Source organism: Strix aluco, chromosome 3, assembly GCF_031877795.1.
Source record: "Strix aluco isolate bStrAlu1 chromosome 3, bStrAlu1.hap1, whole genome shotgun sequence".
Taxonomy (NCBI): domain Eukaryota; kingdom Metazoa; phylum Chordata; class Aves; order Strigiformes; family Strigidae; genus Strix; species Strix aluco.
In genome coordinates this window covers 4,048,156-4,066,617 of record NC_133933.1, presented here as the reverse complement: position 1 = coordinate 4,066,617, position 18,462 = coordinate 4,048,156, and the positions used below count along the sequence as shown (strand labels likewise).

Sequence of the window (18,462 nt, the reverse complement as noted above, 5' to 3'; positions counted from 1 at the left end):
ATGCATCACTGAGTAACCTTGCTCTTGAAAAAATTAAGCCAAACAGTTGGGGTTTGGAGCAGGTATTTTTAAACCTAGTACTATTAAATATTACATTTTTCTCATTAAATTATTAGCTATATTTTAAATATTGATATATTAACTTCAGCCTTTATTGTGTGCTTGTCAAATGCACTGTAAAAACTATACAGATGTAATGAAAAGATCTTTGACCCATAGGGCAGGACAAATATTGACCCAATTGTTTTAAAGCCCTGATTCAAAACAGACACAAAAGAACTCCCTTAAATAACACAGCCAAAATCTCCAGCAGCTGGAAAAATGCCACATCATCTTTCATTTGGATGAGGGCAATGGGATTGACACAGAATTTATAAACGTACTGAAGCCAAGCCTAATCCTACAGAATTCTACCTGCAGCCCTCAGCTCCACTTCACACATTCGCTCTGCGGTCTGTGTGTTGGGTTTTCAGGCCCCAAGAAACTCATGATCACCTCATGACACAAGAGGGAAAAGGACCTTCCAGATCAGAAAAATCCTCTTCTCTTTTATCCTAAGGAACCACTTCATGTAGCCTCACTAAATGAAAAAGCTCCAGCTCAAGGCACAGAATTATTGCTACGGGCTCATGTAGCAAGCTCACATTCTGTGGCTAAGCTACAGTGCGTTAGTACCAGTTCTGCCAGTGATGTTCACACATAAATGCAGGCCTGTCCCTGTATCAGGAGAAACTACCCCTACACTCCTTCCCTTGAAAACGGCAAAACTGTCATTACTAAAAAGCTGTACAAGATGAGTCTCTCTGTCTTCAGACATCCCCAGCCTGTCAGTCTGAGCAAGCCAGAGCTGGGGGAAACAGCTGCCTGTAGGTACTTCTGTACCACTGTGGTCTCACCACCCCACCTTCTCACATATATACATAAAAGCTTGAGGTATGAATTGTGCAAGCAAGCCTCTGAAGCAAGGACTCCTTCTCACTAAACCATTCAATTGGGCTGTGCTACTGCTCTAATTGCAACCAGCAGAGGAGGGAAGCTTCAGCCACAACGTCTCCTCCTACGGAGCAGGTATCACCTCAGCACTCACAGTAGTTTCTCAGCACAAAACTTCCTTCGGACAAATGGGATCACCATCTGTTTACAACAGCATTTCTGCAGAAGGTATGAGAAATCACTGTTCAGTCCCCAGGACTGGATGCTTATGCTTAGTTTCATGACACAGACTGTTAGCTGATCTCTTTCCATAGTGCTGTGGAAGAGACTGGGTCTGCATCCTCTGTGTTTTCAGCATGCTGCCATGTCAGTGTAGTTACCTAGCTCTAAAAATAAATTGGAATAAATGAGTATGTGCTACTGAGATGAAGAGGACAGCATACTACACCATCCTCAGCCTTTTAAAAAACTAAATGGCTCCACCATAAAAGCAGTTAGTTGCTTTTCTCCTTTTACTCCTTTACTCGGGCAGTGTCAGAACCACACTGAGTCAACAGCTAAGTGTCTTCTCCTGACATCCATTTGATTGTGCAACATAACTTCCAGCTAAAGGATGCAAGAATAATAACGCACAAACTGTCTGACAATACATATTTCTTCTCCTACTCTGCCCGTGCATCCATTGATACATTTCTTTCACAGACAGAATCACAGTCTTTCTCTGGCTTTGCTTTGCTAGCTAGGTTAAACACACCAAATGCTTCCAGTCTCTTCTCATCTCCTGAGAAACGCTTTTTATTATCACTCCTTCCTATTCTAGCAGACTTTCTGTTCACCTGGTCGAGTTGTGATTTATCTTTCTTCAACACTCATGACCAGAATAAGAACAAGTGGAAGAAATGGCATTCCATTTAAAAAAAAAAAGTAGCAAGAAATTGAGATATGTTTTAGTCGGGTCATAAAAATAAGACAATGCAATGAATACTGTCTGGTTTTGCTATAGTTAAGAAACATTACAGAAACAATAAGATATGTAACAGATGCTAGCTTGTCACATTAATTAATTTTTCTTTTTTAAAAGTCATGTTGAGAATCATTCAAGTAATAATATGAAATCAGCCAGCACTCTGCATACAGATGAAGAAAATATTCCAGAACCTTCAGCAATAAAAGAATTTCATACTGAAAAATACAATTAAAATTGGAAAGCTGTCCTGCCATCTGTTTAAAACAAAAGGTTTTAAATTTCCTTTTTGTTATCAGAAGATAGCAAAATGCTATGTACAACTTTATTTTGGAGGATTATCTTTACTGGTGACAGTAAAATATACTTAAATATGCAAATACACAGTAAGCATTGTGAACTGCAGGCTACCACATTACTATTACCAAATTGTAAGATCTGAGCTTAAATGAACTTGCTCAACAGACCTTCTCTGCAGCTATGACCATACTAAGATGGGCACCGAAAGTGAACTGAGCACATAAAAATCAAAAAGAAATGGCACGTGGTCAGAAGAACCTGTATACATTTCCATCACAGGATACTGTTTACTCTGCTGATAAAGTCATCAAACAGAGAAGTCTGATCAACCACTTGAATACAGCTCTTGTTAATGTCAAAAAGCAGTTGTGCTGGACCTGGGTACCTGGCAGGACTCATTGGAGCCAGCCCAAACATAATTCAATGGTCAAATCACACACAGTCATGAAGAAACGAGCAAGACACATGGATACTTATTTTGCAGTGAAGGAGTCTTGAGCAATTAGTCTACTCTTTGCCTTGCCTGTAAGTGGTCAGATGGCCACTCTGCTGCAAAACAGGCTTCTGGGGGCTCTCTCCCTCTTCAGTTTGCCTTCTTTTAAAGTTCTGTTCCTGCTCTTAGAAGCAAATGACGAGAAGATGGCACCACTAAGCCCAGCTGCCACTGACTGCCACTGATACCACTAGAGTGGCCGCCCTTACAGTCTTCCCGTTCAGCATAACATTAAGTGGGATGGATCTTCACAGGGCTGAAACCACAGACCTAGGATGATTTATTAGGAGCATATGGCTCCTGCAAGCAAAGTAGGAAATTTGCTACTAATTTATCAGAAAGCTACAGGGGACAGTAAGTTAAGAGTCCACACTGGTCACATATATAAAACTTCTTGGTAAGAATGACTTCACTGGCAGCCTTTCTGACCCATCATCTGTTCGACTCCAGCATTATCCAGACTCGCCAGTTGGGCTGGAAACCCTGCAAGGGTTGCTGATTCATGGAGAACTACAAGATGGGGTCAGTTACACTGATGGAGGGCTGCAGTCAACATGCATCTTTACCAGGAACTTTGAGCTCTGACTGCACAAAGCACAATCTAAAAGACTGTCCAGGTATCCTGCTGGACAACAGACGCTTCATATTATTTTCCTTTCTCTGCAACAAAGAAGAAAGAAAAGGAAGGGAATAAGAAAACAATGCAAGAAGCAGCTCAACCAGCCAATAAGTTAGAGAAAGCTGCAGAGCTACAACCACCGCTTCCTTAAGCTAAATAAAAACTTAGCACAGGGGAGTGGGGTTTTTTGTTTTGTTTGTTTTTTCCCCTCCAGTGATTCACGTCATTTTTGTGTAACTTTACTGATAAGGCGGCAGCAACCAAAGGAGCCAGATTCCTAATTTAAAAGCCATATCATCATCCAGCAGTAATTTACTGCTTTGCACAGCAACTGGCACATGGGACAGTTAAATGGCTAGAAAAATGACTGCTACTCGTGCCTCATCTCTACACCTGTTCGTAGTCAGCTCCCAGGAAAATGTGTCTGACCAAGGATGCTGGCAGGCAGGCTTCTCTGGGTTCATCCCTTTGTTTAGCAAGGCCTATCCTTCCATAGGCAGAAAATAACAGGCCCTGGTTATGATAAAAGAAAATGCTTAAAAAAAATAATAATTAGGGGAAAAAAAAGAGAAAGCAATCACAGAGTTTACATTGCCCTGCTATTATTTCTTCATGTAGTTCCACTGTCATCACAGGATCACTTTACACAAAGAGAAGAAAATGAAGAGAATTTCCTATATAACCTCCATTTTAATATATTTGTAATTTCACAATAAACATGAACCCAACCATTCTCTGCAAAAGCAGAAAGTGGCATTTCCTTCCTGGTCCTTGCACTATCAGCACCCCAATAAAAATAATTTTCTTTCTTTAGATAGACACTGCTAGGATGGGGTTTAGCAACAAGCTTCACCTAGTTGTCATGAATTATTAACCAGAAAAAATCCCTCTTGTTGCCTCTTTGCAGAGGCTTGATCTGCAAGTTTAAAAATCAAACTGACACTTACGTGTCTCGTACAAATACCCAACCTTTTAGAAAATGCTCTGAGCATTACAAATACATTTTTTCACCAATAGGAGAACAACAATTCTATAAATAGCTATTCTTCACAGAACTGCTTCAAGACATTGTTTTTACAGACAACAGTAGGAAACTGAAGGAGGTCTTAGTGCCAAACATATTAAAAGTGAAATAAACTCTCCAATCAACTCTGGGTTTCCATTTATTATTACAAAGTTCACCGTTATTTTTTGGCTTATACAATTAGTTTATGCAAGGGAAGGAACAAAACAGAAGACTGTACTGTGTTCTGGCACAGCTACCGGGTTGGTGTAAATCAGTCATAGCCTTCAACTTCTGAGGGCATTCACTTCACTTCTTTGGGCAGTAATTTAACATCTCTGGACTATCAATGATGAACCCACTATTACCCACCACAACCTTGTACAAGCACAAGCAAAGACAAGATTTTTATTATAACTCCATGATATGATTTCCAAATACACTGACTCAAAACTGTGCTCCATCTCCTCTAAAAAGCAAACATAGGAAGATAAATATGATCTAATGTAATAGCAAATTGCCTGTTCCGTCTGCACATTTAATGGTTGCCACCTCCTCAAGCAATTTTTGCACTGGTGTCTAAACATAAAATCAACAGGAACTCCTGAAAAACAGCTACACAACTGGTAAACCAGGTTTCCGTAGCCAGAATACTACAAGTAGGTATTTACTCATTTTGGCATATACTCCAACACAAGGCCAAAGCTCAAGCACTACCAAGTTCTAACACCGTTTTCAACAGGGAACCGGTACAAGCACTTACTTCATAAGCACTTGAAATTTCATCTGTAAAAAAGGAGGAAGCTCGTTCAGTTCCTAGTTTTGATACAGTATTTTGCTATAACAATTGCACCAATAATTTTCTATTATATGTCTGATACGGTATATGAAACAAACTGCACCAAATTGCTCAGGGTACTGACACTCTCTCACCCCAGCTCAGCTCTACAGTCTCCAACAGCTGGAAACATGACAGTGCTGATTTCAAGGGGTGACACGGATGTGAAACTGGAGTAACGCAGCGATGAATCAGGCCGTGAGCTTTCCCAACAGCTCCCCAGCCGTAAGAGTGATCTAAGCATACCGGAATGTTTTTGAAAGAAAGTAAGTGTCCAGCGAGGATTAGTAAGAACTTTGTGACGTGGCCCACCAGGCACGGCCAGGGAGCACACAGCAGTTCAGGAGGAAGAATTCAAAAGGAGCTCTGGCCTCTGGGAATCCTGGGTCTGCCATGCACCACAGCAACATCCTCAGTGTACAGAAGGCAAGACAGAGAAACCACAAGCCAACTACGAACCACAAAAGCATCCCAAATGGATCCTTGCCTGTAAACCAGCACAATTATACACCTCACCAGTCATCAGATCATTAACATGGCTGGAAATTTTCAAGACATTACCATCCAACTCTCCACGTTTTGTGCACCAGGGATGAGCCACAGGCCTGTTGTATTTGCTCCCCAGAAGAGCGGAGGAACGTATGCTGATGTAATGCTTGTCTGCTGTGCCAGGACCAGCACGCAAATCCTCCTGATGCCTGCCTGTCACACCACAGAAAACAGAAAGAACCATTCTGGAGCAGGAAGCTTTTCTCTTACCTTGTTTTGATCTGTCCAATAAAAGAAAAATCCCTGTGGATCTGTTCTGAGAATAATTGGAGTCACAACAGTGGAGTCCTGGAAGAAAAAAAGGACAAACAAAAAAATCCATGTCAGCACACAGAACACACAATTATGCACCAGCTGCTTTGCCACCTATATTAATGAGTTGCAACATCTAGAAATTACCCTGAAGGTATCACTAGCAAGATGTCACTAAAAGAATTTAATATCACCTGCCTAATCTCCATTTTTCTGACATAATATATTTCCATTACTGAGAAGACAGCACTAAGTAACTCCAGACTTGTCAACACATGGAGTTACTCCAGAAAAGCTGGAAGTAGATGAAGTTAAACAAACATAACACACTAACTGTCAAACTAGAGCCCACACAGGAAAATACTATAGATATAAGAAGTCCACTGCCCACCTTGATCCAAATTAACCTTCAGATATAGACAAGAGCTAAATGCCTGTAAGCTTGACTTTAACATACAAAGACTGAATTTGCCTAAAAAACCTGGAATAGCATCCACTACATTAAGACCTCTGACAATTGTTTTCCACTAGTATTCTTCTATTTCTTCTACAACCAAACTATGAAGATTTTACTACTGGGACTATATATATATTCCACCCTACCTTCAAATCAGTTGAAAACCTGTCTACTCGGGTAACTCAGGTCATTTAAAACCAAGCACATTTGTAAGTACTGTAAGTAAAGCAGCCTGTTACCTACATATTCCTGCCTTCTGACTGACAGCAGGTACCTGACTTGGGAGATACAACCTCTAACTGAAGCCTTTTCTGTAGGTGGGCGTTCGTGACATTGCTTACCCATCAGGATTCCCTGGTGCCTAACAATAATTGACATCAGTGCAGCCTGGTCCTAATAGGATTCTTCTGCTCTTTCCTCCACTATTTTTCATGACAACTGTAAAAACGCTGTTGTCTTGAGACCTCTACCTGTTTGCCAAACTCAATTTAAAAGTTATGGAGGGAGCACAGTAAGGAGGAGGAAGACAGGCAGACAGAAAAATTGCCTAAGCCCTATCTCCACAGGAACCCAGGCTAAACACACAATTCCTCCTCAAAAAGGATGCATATTTCTGTTGAAGTGTTACAGGTATTTTACAGCTTTAGCATTCACCTATTTCCAAAGCAGCAGTATGTGAGGTCAGTCTATATTCCTTTAAGGAAAAAATGGGCTCTAATAGGCTCAAATTTAAACCAAAGTGTGGGGTTTTTTCAAGTGCAAATAATGTTGATAGAAGTGACATTATCATACATAAATAAAAACTAACTTATGCAAGTGCCATTTCCAATGCAAGACAGCAACACTTGTCTATATCATGCCACCAGTACAGTCCTTTGTGACAGAGTACCAACCTCCCAGCAACAGGCATCTGTGAAACAGGGAAGTTGAACTATTCCCAGTTTACAGCTAGAAAAAAAAAAAAAGACTCAAAGAAGCTAAGTGACAGGCCCAGCACCAGTCAGAAGCCTGAGGGGGAAAAAGTAGAAGAATAAACAAATGAGTGCAAAAGTTCTCTTTATAACTGGAAGATCTGGGCTGTGGATTAACTGTGCCACAGGTACACTGACACCCAAATGGGTGCCACGTGAGCTTTCAGAGGCTGGGAACAAGTGCGGCTGTACCTGTGCCAGGCACTGCTACGGGAACACCCCAGCTGGGATCAGAGCTCGTTCACAACACATCACTGACCCTTTTCCTCATTACAAGAAAACAGTGTTGTATGCACTTCCCCTAAGAGAAAAGACATACAGAATTTGTACTTTTTTTTTTTTTGCCTGTTTCTCCATAGTTTCTAGCCTCTTGTACACCTGAGAGTCAGGTATTGTTTGAGTGCAACAGGCAAATTTATTTTTAAAATACACCAGGCCCCGAAGAGATGTTGACTGGCTGCCTATATCCAAAAGCTCCTACAAAACTGTTCTTAAACCTCTGCCATTCAAAAAGAGGGAAAAAAAAAAACCCTGCTCTGGAGGTATAACTCTCCTTTTCAGTTTATTTCATTATGTTCCATGCAGCCTGTGTGTAAGTATGTAAAATGAGGAAAGAAAAAGACTACGTGACCTTCTGCCGTCGGATGAGATATACACAACTTTTAGGGGGAAGAAAAGGAAGTGATGGGAAAAAAAGAAGCATGAAGTGATTATGTCTAGGAATAAACAATTTTTGCTGGTTAATAACTTCAAATCAGTTGCTTCAACCCAAAAGCTGTTTGGATTTGCCTGTGCTGATGACATACAGTTATCGAAGTAATACTTTTGTAGGTGTGGATTGTAAAAGGTTGACTATAATCAGACTCAAAGAAGGAGATGATGAGGGGAAAGAGCCTTCAGTATCTATCAGGTGACGTAAAAGAAACCTCATCATGACAGGAATAATGATGAGCTTTAATTTAAGATCTTCTGTGCTCCAGAAGTTGTTTGGTTTTTTAAATTTAAAAAAGGCAGTTGTGGATAATGCCTCTTTTCTAAATTAACTATATTACTGTGACATTAAGCATAGCACAATTAACGTGCTGATGAACACAAGAACCCCACACTGTCATGCTGTATACAAACGTAGGATCTGAGACTAATTTTGTATGTGTAACTGTGTAATGTGTCTTAGGAACTCTTCCACACAGTTAACAGCAGCATGTGCACAATGTTTTATATATTCTACAAGCTAACTATAACTCTTGTAAGTCCCTGCCACCAAAAGCCACACTTCTTAGTTCTGGGTGTAGAGAAATGGAAATAAACTTCTCTAGTCAGCTCTGCAAGCCCTTCTCCCCAGCTCACGGTAACATGGAGTCCTTTCTCACGTGGAACAGGTCTGCTGCTTTTAATACCGCTCTGCAATCAGGGCTTGCAAAGGCAGGCAACAATCAAAAAGATACATGAAAAATCTTTTCTACAGTACACATTCAAGAAGAAGAGCAATTCAAGGGTCTGAAATAGAAACTTGTTTCAAATGCCAATTGTCTGGTACATTTATTTACAAGAACTATTGTACTATATGGGAGTAACTGTGGTTTACTACCCAGAAGACACACCTGCAGCCATTCATGAGAGTACCCTGAAGCCTATTAATTCAATTTCCTCACCCAAGAGCTGACCTATCTTTTAACTTCCCTGAAGAGATTTACTAACCATACACAACTCTGAAGAGGGTAACAGACAGGACACAATATATAAAGGGAAAAAATAACCAAACAAAACTTGAAGGACAAACTAATAGGGAGCAGATGGTCATTTCTTCCCTAACCCACTCCGATACAGAACTTGAGAGTAAAACAGAGGGGGGGGGGGGAAGTGTCAGCATTGTGCATCTCTAAAGCTGATGGGTTTTGAAATTAATACTTATTTAAATGTCTAGTTGGGGCACAGCTCTTGCAATCCTCTGGATGTCAACAAAGCAAGCAGCCCTTTGGGTAGGAGCCCCAGATTCTTGAGACACTTCCAAGTATTTAAGAAAAGAAGGAGGAGGTGACCAAGGCAAAAATCAGCTGTGACCAGAAAGGGGAGAGGAAGAAGAGAAAGACAGTGTCCCAGTCAGTAATGCAAATGATTGTGGGTTATCAGGCTTTTGAAATGCCACCCGTGGGTGCTTGTGGGTTGGTTTTCGACAGATTGTTATTGCAAATTCCTTGAACAGAAAGACTACCTGGCAGTCCCAGTGTGCAGCGTATCACACCAGTCTAAACTTAAGTGAATACTTTTTCTAAGGGGCTTTTAATTTCACCTTCAAAAGCTCCTCACCTTTTTATTTGCTGACTTAGGGCCAATCTTCTATTTTCCTCCAGCCTCAAATAAGTAATGTGGTTGTTCTATGCTTATTCTGTTAAGTTGCCTCCTAATTGGCTGTACGACCTCAGATCCTGCATCAGCAATATGCTTTATTTCGTACTTTTAAACAAAAAGGCTTCAAATTTATGCCCACAAAGTGCCACAGAGAACTCTGGGATCCTTACCAATGAGGCAAAGCAGAACACAGGCACAGAAGATCAATGGACAAATCCATATTTAAGTTCCTGCTAGGTAACCGTTTCAACATTTGATTTTAAGTGTGGGTCCCCTAGACTACACCTTACATCAGCGAGCGAAAAGTGCCACCTTCATTTTGCTATTACTGACCAATAAAGACTATCATACAAAGCCAAACAGTGAAGAGAGTGGAAACCTTGGTTTAGTTCCTTTCTGACTGTACGCCCATGCTTCCTAGTCCTCAGAGCACCCCCACGACCAGGCTGTGCATCCAGCCACAAGAGATGGAGCCTTCTACCCTACTCCTCAACCGCCAATGGTAAGACCTGAAGAGACACAATTAAGAAAGAACGGCTCCGTAAGGGCGCACCACTCTGCCACCTACACCCCAGGCTTTGGTCGTTGCTCCCAGAACTCTGTACTTTATTCAGTGTGCATTAAGGCAAGGGCATAACACTACTGCCTCTGTGTGTTGTGCCAAGCACAGTTCAGTGTTAAAATGATCAGAGAATGTCACAGGCTAGGACTAGTGTGCCTGCGGTGCAAGTAGCAGGTCAGTCCTGCCATAGATGAAAAGTTCCTAATGGATCTTAAAGTACCTACAGGGGAATGAAAATCTACACGTACCTTGTCAACTAGCAAGACCATGAGTCAGACAAATATGTGTTTTAATAAATCATATATAGATAATGAGGATGTTTCTTAGAAACAGCTGCAGTCAAAATTTCATGTCAACAGATTTTTAAAAGAAAAGCAGACCAAGCCTTTATCTTCAGCCCTTACAACAGGGCACTGTCTTATTAAACCAGACTGTTGTTTCCTGGTTTTGCCTCAGATTTTGAGAGACATCAAACATCCCCAAATATAACCTGAAAACTTTTACACACATCATTATTTCATTTGCTTGAACCTTCTCCTGGAAAATTTCTGCCAAACTGCTTTCCAACACAAAGCTAAGAAATACAGATTATTTCTGGCACAGGCAAAATATTCTGAAACTTTTCTTTCACTTTAGCAAAAAGGCTTGAATTATGGTTAGGGAAGGGTGTAAGGCTGTGGGACAGGTGTGGGGAGAGTCCCTGCAAAGAGTTTTCCTGCCACCCCACAAGCCAGGGGGATTGCAGGCTTGGAGGAGTGGAGAAGGAGTAAAGGAGAAGGGATAGCAAAACCACAGTTTGCACATGGTCAGCAGATAGATTAGCTGTTAAATTCCATAATAGCCGGGTGTACTCAGACTGGAACTAAGCAGGATTACCCGAACAATTAGCACTATGAATTTCTTTAGGCTGACAGCTGAACTCGGAGTGAGAGGGCGAGAGTATCCATCCCCCGGTTTTGCAATGAAACCCTGAAATAATCCGGAAGGGTAAAGATGCCCTCTTTCACTGAGCGCAGAAGAACCAAATCTGCCATGTAAAGGATCAGGCTGCAAGAAGGAAATGTTGGAGAAGGTGAAAGGAGTGCTGAAGGTTGGAAGCAGGGGGAAAAAATAAATAAAAAAAAAAATCAAAACAAGAATTGAGTTTACAGGACCCATAAAATGAAATCCCACTTGTTCAATAAGAACATGCAAGAAAATATTCTTCACTATTAGAGTGGTTAAACCCTGGAAAAACTCTGATGATGGCAACCACAAGACAGAAGTCCTCATTCTGCTAAAGACTAACTTCCTGCAAGTTTAAAAGAGCTACTTTGAGCAGGATTTGTTTCTCAGAAGCAGACTACCCTGTCATTTCTCAGGATGTCCGTACTCTTGGGCTCATTATAGCCTTGCCACATGTAGTCTTGATTTGTCTGCACAAGTCCTTATTTGTTGTAGATGTTGCAAATTATGCAGTCAAGAAAGAAGGAATAAAGGGAGATCTTTACAGCAAAAGTAGCCAAATGCCAGATTTTTATCTCTGCCAGAGAGTTCTCATGTGATGCTGAGCAAATCATTTAAACCAGTCTGTTCATGGGCATAAATGCTATATTCTGATTTTGAGGGATTACTGGAATTGCATTTCCACATTTCATTTTCTAATTTTCAGAGATGCTGAGCCCAAATTCATCTGAAGTCACTAAGGAGGCATTCTGAACATCTGACTGTATAATGCTGTGCAGTCTGAAAATTAGGTCCAAGGCATCTAATCACAGATTTAAAATTAGTCATTTTTTATGTTGGTCTCTTTTTCTGGACCTGTAACAGTACAACTGGGAACACGTTTTGTCACCTAACTGTTCTTGTGAAAATAAAATAAAAGAGCTTATGAAGCATTTACTTTATAATAGATAAAAGACTCCATAATGATTAGTTAACTCTATTTCACTATTTAAAAAAAAGTCTTCAGCATTGAAACATTAAAGTGAAGAAAGCATACAGTGCACAACTTAAATTCACCGTTACCTTCCCTTTCACAAAGAATTCCTCATTTACTTAAGAGTCGTTTTCTGGTTTTCAGTTTCCCTACTATCTACTAACACTTCAGAGGGCTCAGACACTACAATAACACAGATGTTATCTGCAACTTAAACATGTGAAGTCTTCACCAGATCTTCTAAGGCAGGCATCTAACCATTCTGTAGGGGATCCAAATCTTTTCCTCCCCCCAAGATAAAGTTAGCAAGAGCTTTCCAATGCAGTTAACCAAGTTCAGGCTTTCCTCTTTACTAAATGTTAACTGTTGGGAGATTCTAAACTCAATCTGATTACTTTCCTACGTTGCAAAAAAACAAAACCACAACGTCTACTCATTTAGATAAAATATTTTTATATAGCACAGAGCTGATATTTGTTTACTCCATAAAGATTAGCAACAAAGAAAGAAAAAGCAACAAAACCTCTAGAATGTTTGACTAACTTCTTCCCTCCAGACTGAAAACATTCAGAAAAAACAAACTCTTTTCAGTTTATTGTTTTATATGCACAGAACAATGATTGTTCATTTTTCATGGCCTCAGTCATGTACTGTAGTGACAGACTTGAGCAGAGTTTAAAAACAACCAAAAAAAGGCAGGAAAAAGCCCAAGTTACTTGAGCATCAACATCTTAAAATCACTTCCAAAAATTTCTAGGTTTTTTCTTTGTTTGATCTCAGCTTATCCATAATAATGATACTCTGATGTTATATTTACTTGTAAGGTTAAAGGGGATGTATCTCGTACTCTTGATAATCTTCTTTAAAAGATTCTAAACAAATAAAGAAGCCCCAAAACTTTACATAGCACTCACCGCCTGAGCTCAAAAATGTTTTATAAATACGATGAAGTGTTCTAAGAGAAAGGCATTAAAATAGAACTTGAAAGACCTACGTTCATTTTTGCTGCTCACTGGAAGACCTGGTGAGGTGCTGTAGCCACTGAACATTACCTATCAAGAGGTTTGTTTACATCACTAAAGTTTTCAGAAAAAAAAAGGCTGTAAAATTGGAATCATGTCCCTCAATTTAGGTAGAGTTACATTACCTTACTGATATAGTTAACTTGCAAGTAAAAGTAAATAGTGTAAGCCACAGAGAGATCAGTCAAATTCTTTATGCAAAGTACATATTATCACTAGGGAAGATAAGAAAGCCTTTAAGCAAGAACTGAAAACAAATCTATTTTTGAATATACACCATCATATTAACTTGCTTCAGTGTGCCAATTACTGCTTTTAGAAAACATCGGTTCAGCTGTGCTCTAGCTGCTGAGCTATTTGTTAACTCAGTTATGTCTAGCTTGTTCCCACTACAGGCCAGAGAAAAATAAAGAAAAAAAAGACAGCCAAGGCAGGTTTCAGCCCCTTCAGACATCAGATCAGTCCTGAGAGAAGTTGCCCTTTATACTCAGGTTTCATTAACCTTCTCAGTTAGCAACACATTCTGCTACATTAAGTTTAATCCCCTACAAAAAAGCTTCACCCATGAACTTAATTGCATTCTTTTTATTTATTTATTAAACTGTTTTAAAACTCTCATCAGGAAAAGCTATTATAACCTGTGTTTCACTAGAGTAGAGTGGATCAAGTCAGTTGTTCTTTAAGCCTTCCCCCTCTCTCACAGCTATCACTTCTCTCTAGGAATGAGAGTGCATCTGTTCAAAGACCAGACCAGTACTTAAGAGACTCAGAGTCTCTTCCCAGTAGTAAGGAAGAAGTGGTTATTAAGGCCCAACTGAAGGCAGCATGAAGAAACATGACTTGAAGAAGCAAGTGCTCAGCCAACCAGCATCTTAAACCAGACACACACACGCACACGTCCACAAAAAAACCCACCCAAGCAACCAGGCACTTTTATCTTTCACCTATTCAAACATCAGCTAGTTCTGTTATGTGCCTTGTGAACCTAATCTACACATCAACAACACGAGTTAACTCTAAAACTTGTTTTCCGACCTGTACACTGTTCTAGAATAAAACAGAAACAGTGTGAGGAAAAGCAGTTACAGGACCACAATCATCTGTTTGACTTTAGTGCTTTATATCCTGATCCAAAACAGAATTCGTGACTAGACTGTATTAGGCATTGGATGGGGTAAGTGATACTGCAGCCGATCCTGATGCACAAAACTGCGACTTGTCTTGCAAAGCCGGAACTTTTTAATTGATCTTAATGCTTTTACAATTTAGAAACTGAAGATGGTCCGCAGAGGAAATGGAATTAAAAGGCTCCCGAGCTGCCTGCCTTCCACCTCCTGCCTGTATGTGATCTTGAGCGGTTGATGTAACCTCTTCCTCTCCTCTTAGCAAAGCTCAGGCAAGGCGTTTCTCTTTCAAACTGGATCATCGTCACTCAGGCAAAGGGGGGAGCAGGCATTGTGTGAGGTTCATGTGTAGCATGTAGCAGACTTCACTGCGGTTCCTCGGAGAGGAGGTCCATATAATGTCAGTACCACACCTACTGATCAGCAGTCTCCGAGTTACTAATTAGGCACAGAGCTACTAGAAGCTCAGGATGGGAAGTGCATGGGTAGATCGGTTTTAAAGTCTGTATCATTACAGCTTTTGTCAGACTGTGCTGCAGACCACGCTGCAGCATCCTTCTAAAAGCTGGCAAATACGTTATTTAACAACTGTTACTCTATACACCATGAAATTCCTTACAAGCCTCTCACGCTCTGGTTTAAATCCTTCCAGCGTTCCCATTTTAAAAAACCCACTACTTTTCAGTGGTCTATAACTCAGCTGGAAAAATTTTGCTTTGGGCTGAAACTTGGTACAAGTCATAGGAATTCACCAAAAACACTCTTTTGCTTTATGAAACGTGAGGCAAAGTCAATAGAGCCGTCTTTAAACTGCAAAACAGAACAGCAGGGAGTGTACTACAAGGGTATGCCTTGGCCGGGAATGAATGCTGCCCTGGTGCACAGGCGGAGCAGAAGAACTGAACTCCCGTTCTCCCTCAGAAACGGTAAACAGAAAATGGTGTGCAATAAACATCAGTATGTGAGCCTCGCTCCTCTCAACAGCCCTGTTAGCACAGCAGAGCCAAAGTACTCATTATGGTCGATTCTATTTTACTGTTACATTTTGTAGTTTACTATTTCTCATTACAGCCTATTGTTTCACTAGAGAGTTTGTGCATGCCTATTTACATGAGAGACCACAGAGGTTCAGATTAATAATCATCATTTTTACAAACCCTTCAGGCAGATTAATTTGATAGAAAACAAAGTCTCTGAAGTGGTTATTGGCTACTCAATGGCAAACACTTTTCAAAGTCACCGAACGTGCATTCGTCCGAAGACCTTCTTACAGCCAGACTGCCAAAGGAGATTCATTTCCCTTGAAATCTTGGATTCTGTGGGGCTTCCACTGCTGAAAAGAAACACTCTGGGCAAGATAGAGGGGCTGGGGGTGGGAAATGCATACATATCCACACAATGCACAGTCAACAATGAGTTAATGTAGTATTCTTCATCACACAGGGTGGCTAAATAGGCATCAACTTTCACAAGGTTGCTAATGAAAGCACTCACTAACACAACCGGACTCTCTCTCATCTCAGTCACACAGTCCAGGTAATACCTGTGTATCGCTGAGTAACACCTTTAACCTGAAATGCCCATCTTTTGCCAGAATTTAGCTGTATTTTATTACTGCAGCCTTCAGGTTTACAACTGAAAACCTGTCTTCCAGTTAGTCCGTAGCAGACAGGTCAGCCACTGAACATACACTGTGCATGAAGAACACCTCTTCTTCAAATTCTACGTATACAATATACTACTTGGGAAATAACACTTAAGCTGGTAATTTAAAACTGTTGCCTAATTGCTTGGACTTTCAGTCTGGAGACTTAAATCACTGTTAACTTGACCTCTACATATACCTGTGGAAATTTCTTGGTAGTTTACCAGAAATAAAACAACAACTGCAATGACAACGCTGAGGTTGTGCTGCCTTTTCCTATACTAAGGAAAACACCAAACCAAGGAAAACATTTTCTCAGGCACGTCATTCAAGCTTAGTTCCCGAACATGGATAACCTGTATCAAGCCAATGTTTACTACCACGGACAAGGTCAGGTTGCTGAGCTTATAAAAATATAGTAGCTTATTATTGTAAATAAAATTTCACACTACAAGCTGTTCAGTTTTTCTGTGTTCTTTCCCTCCTTGAGTGTTTAGCACAGGTTTATAGAGGTCAGGCTCATACATTGGGCTGCTGGACAGGCTGAAAGCATCGGCAAAACAGTGATACATAAGAAGACAAGAACAGTTGTTAGACACATGAACTGCTCCTTCTCCCTCTCTGTTGTCCCTCCAGTTGTTGCTGCAGATGTCTTTAGCACAACCAAATCCACAACAAAGTAAGAGCCACGTTAAGGTTCTCAAAACAAGTTATCCTCAACAATTCTGACATTCGAACTGCCTGCTTTCCCTCCCAACCACTCCTCCACCACAGCTCGAGTCTTCCTATGCCCCTCTGCCTCCAGACACCATTCGCAGAGACTTTTTGGGGCACCCGTTCCTCCACACACAGCTGAGACACAAACACCCAGTGTACTGTAGACGCAAAGGCTAGCAGAGGTCTTGTCCTTTCTGTTTTCCTTCTGTGCAGCACAGCAGGCTTACTTTCGTGCACTGAGAAAAGGAAAGCTAAACAGAGAAAGGCTACCTTTCTCTGAGACGGTCCCGGGCATAGCCTGCGAGTTGTGCTGCCAAAGGTGAAGTGAAAACCACGCTCCTCTCCTCTATGAGGCAATACAAGGGTAAAGGGGTGGGAAGCAGCAAGTGGTAAGGGGGAAGTGGATGCGATTTTAAGGGAAGTCTCATGCCCTAATGAGCCAAGAAAAAAAGATGTGCCTTCTGTAGAGGAAGGAAGATGAGCGGGGATACTGAAACAGCGAGCCCTGGGAGAGCGTGTCCAGAGCTTGACAACCCCACCAGAGAGACAACAAGGCGGGCAGGAGCCAGAAGGAAGGAGTTTGGGAGGAGGAAACAGGAGATGGAACAAGAAAGACAAGGCACGAGTCGAAACAACTACGTTACGGCGACAGAGGTGGCAACGTGCACGATAGAACGAGGGAGTCAGGAGAGGACGGCGCCCGCGGCAGGCGCCAGCTCCACACAGCTCGCACCGCCCGAGCGCCGGGAGAACCTTCGGAGAAAGTTTGCCCGGCAGCCGGCCGGCGGTGTAACAACGCCTTTCGGCCCGGCCCGGCCCCCACGGGGCGACCGCCCGCCTCGGGCAGGGACACCCATCGCGACCCTTCCCGACCGGCCGCCAACTCCCGGCCCCACCGCCCCGCACCTGCCCTCCTCCTCCCCGGGGCGAGGGGCGCTCGGTGCCCCAAGGGCCGGCCCGCCGCGGCTCCCCGCTGCCTCCCGGGGCCGGGGCCGGGCCCGGGCGACCGCAACATGTGTGCTGGAGCCCTCCTGCCCGATCGATGTGCCCCGCGCGTTGCATAACCCGAGGGAAAGCAGAGAAGGGGCGGGGGGGGTGGGGGGGGGGCGCGGGGGAAGCCACTCACATCGTCCCACTTGACGAATTTGATGCCTTTCTTCAGCGTGTCGGAGACGCAGACGGGCTTGAGCTGGAGAGCGTGCACCCCTGGCTGTGCCCCGGCCATCTGCACCGCATTGACGCGCTCTCCCCCCGGAGCGGAGAAGCCGCGGGAGGCGGCCGCTTCAGGAGGGGGACGCCGGAGCGCCGAACACGGCCCCGGGAAAGAGGCCGGTAGCTGGGCTCAGCCGCGCCTGGAGCGGGCGGCGAAGCGGCTTGCCCAGGCGGCGAAGGCGAGGAAGGCTTCACCGCCGGCCGTGGAAGGACCTGACGCGGCAGCGGCCGGGGCGAGCCGTGCAGCGGCACATCCTCTATATACACCCGGCTCGCCACGCACACGCAGGGGCACGGAGCGAACGGCTCTGCCCGCTCCGCTCCGCTCCCCTCCCGCCCCTCCTCCTCCTCTTCCTCCCTCCTCCCCGCCAGGCTCGGCCCCCCGAGGTGCCCCCGCGCCGCGCCGGCAGCACCGCGGCGCCACCTGCTGGCGATCGCCGCGGGACCGGCCGCGCCGGGCCGTGGGCTCCGCACAAGGCGGGAGCGGGGTGGTGGGGGGGGAGGCCTATCCCAGCCTTCTTCCAAGTCTATTTT

General features: G+C 42.9%; 1 protein-coding gene across 4 annotated transcripts in view; it reads right to left on the bottom strand.

Annotated features, from left to right (window-relative positions):
- The window catches only part of PLCB1 (phospholipase C beta 1), a 406,198-nt gene extending 387,958 nt beyond the window's left edge, over positions 1–18,240 (bottom strand). For all 4 annotated transcript variants that reach the window (XM_074817193.1, XM_074817194.1, XM_074817195.1 and 1 more), the window contains exons 1-2: positions 17,843–18,240; positions 5,910–5,987 (exon numbers count right to left, since the gene is read on the bottom strand). In XM_074817193.1, the coding sequence (XP_074673294.1) occupies positions 5,910–5,987; positions 17,843–17,941 (177 nt within the window). In that variant the 5' untranslated portion in view covers positions 17,942–18,240. The remainder of the gene's footprint in view (positions 1–5,909; positions 5,988–17,842) is intronic.
- Positions 18,241–18,462: the final 222 nt, after the last annotated feature.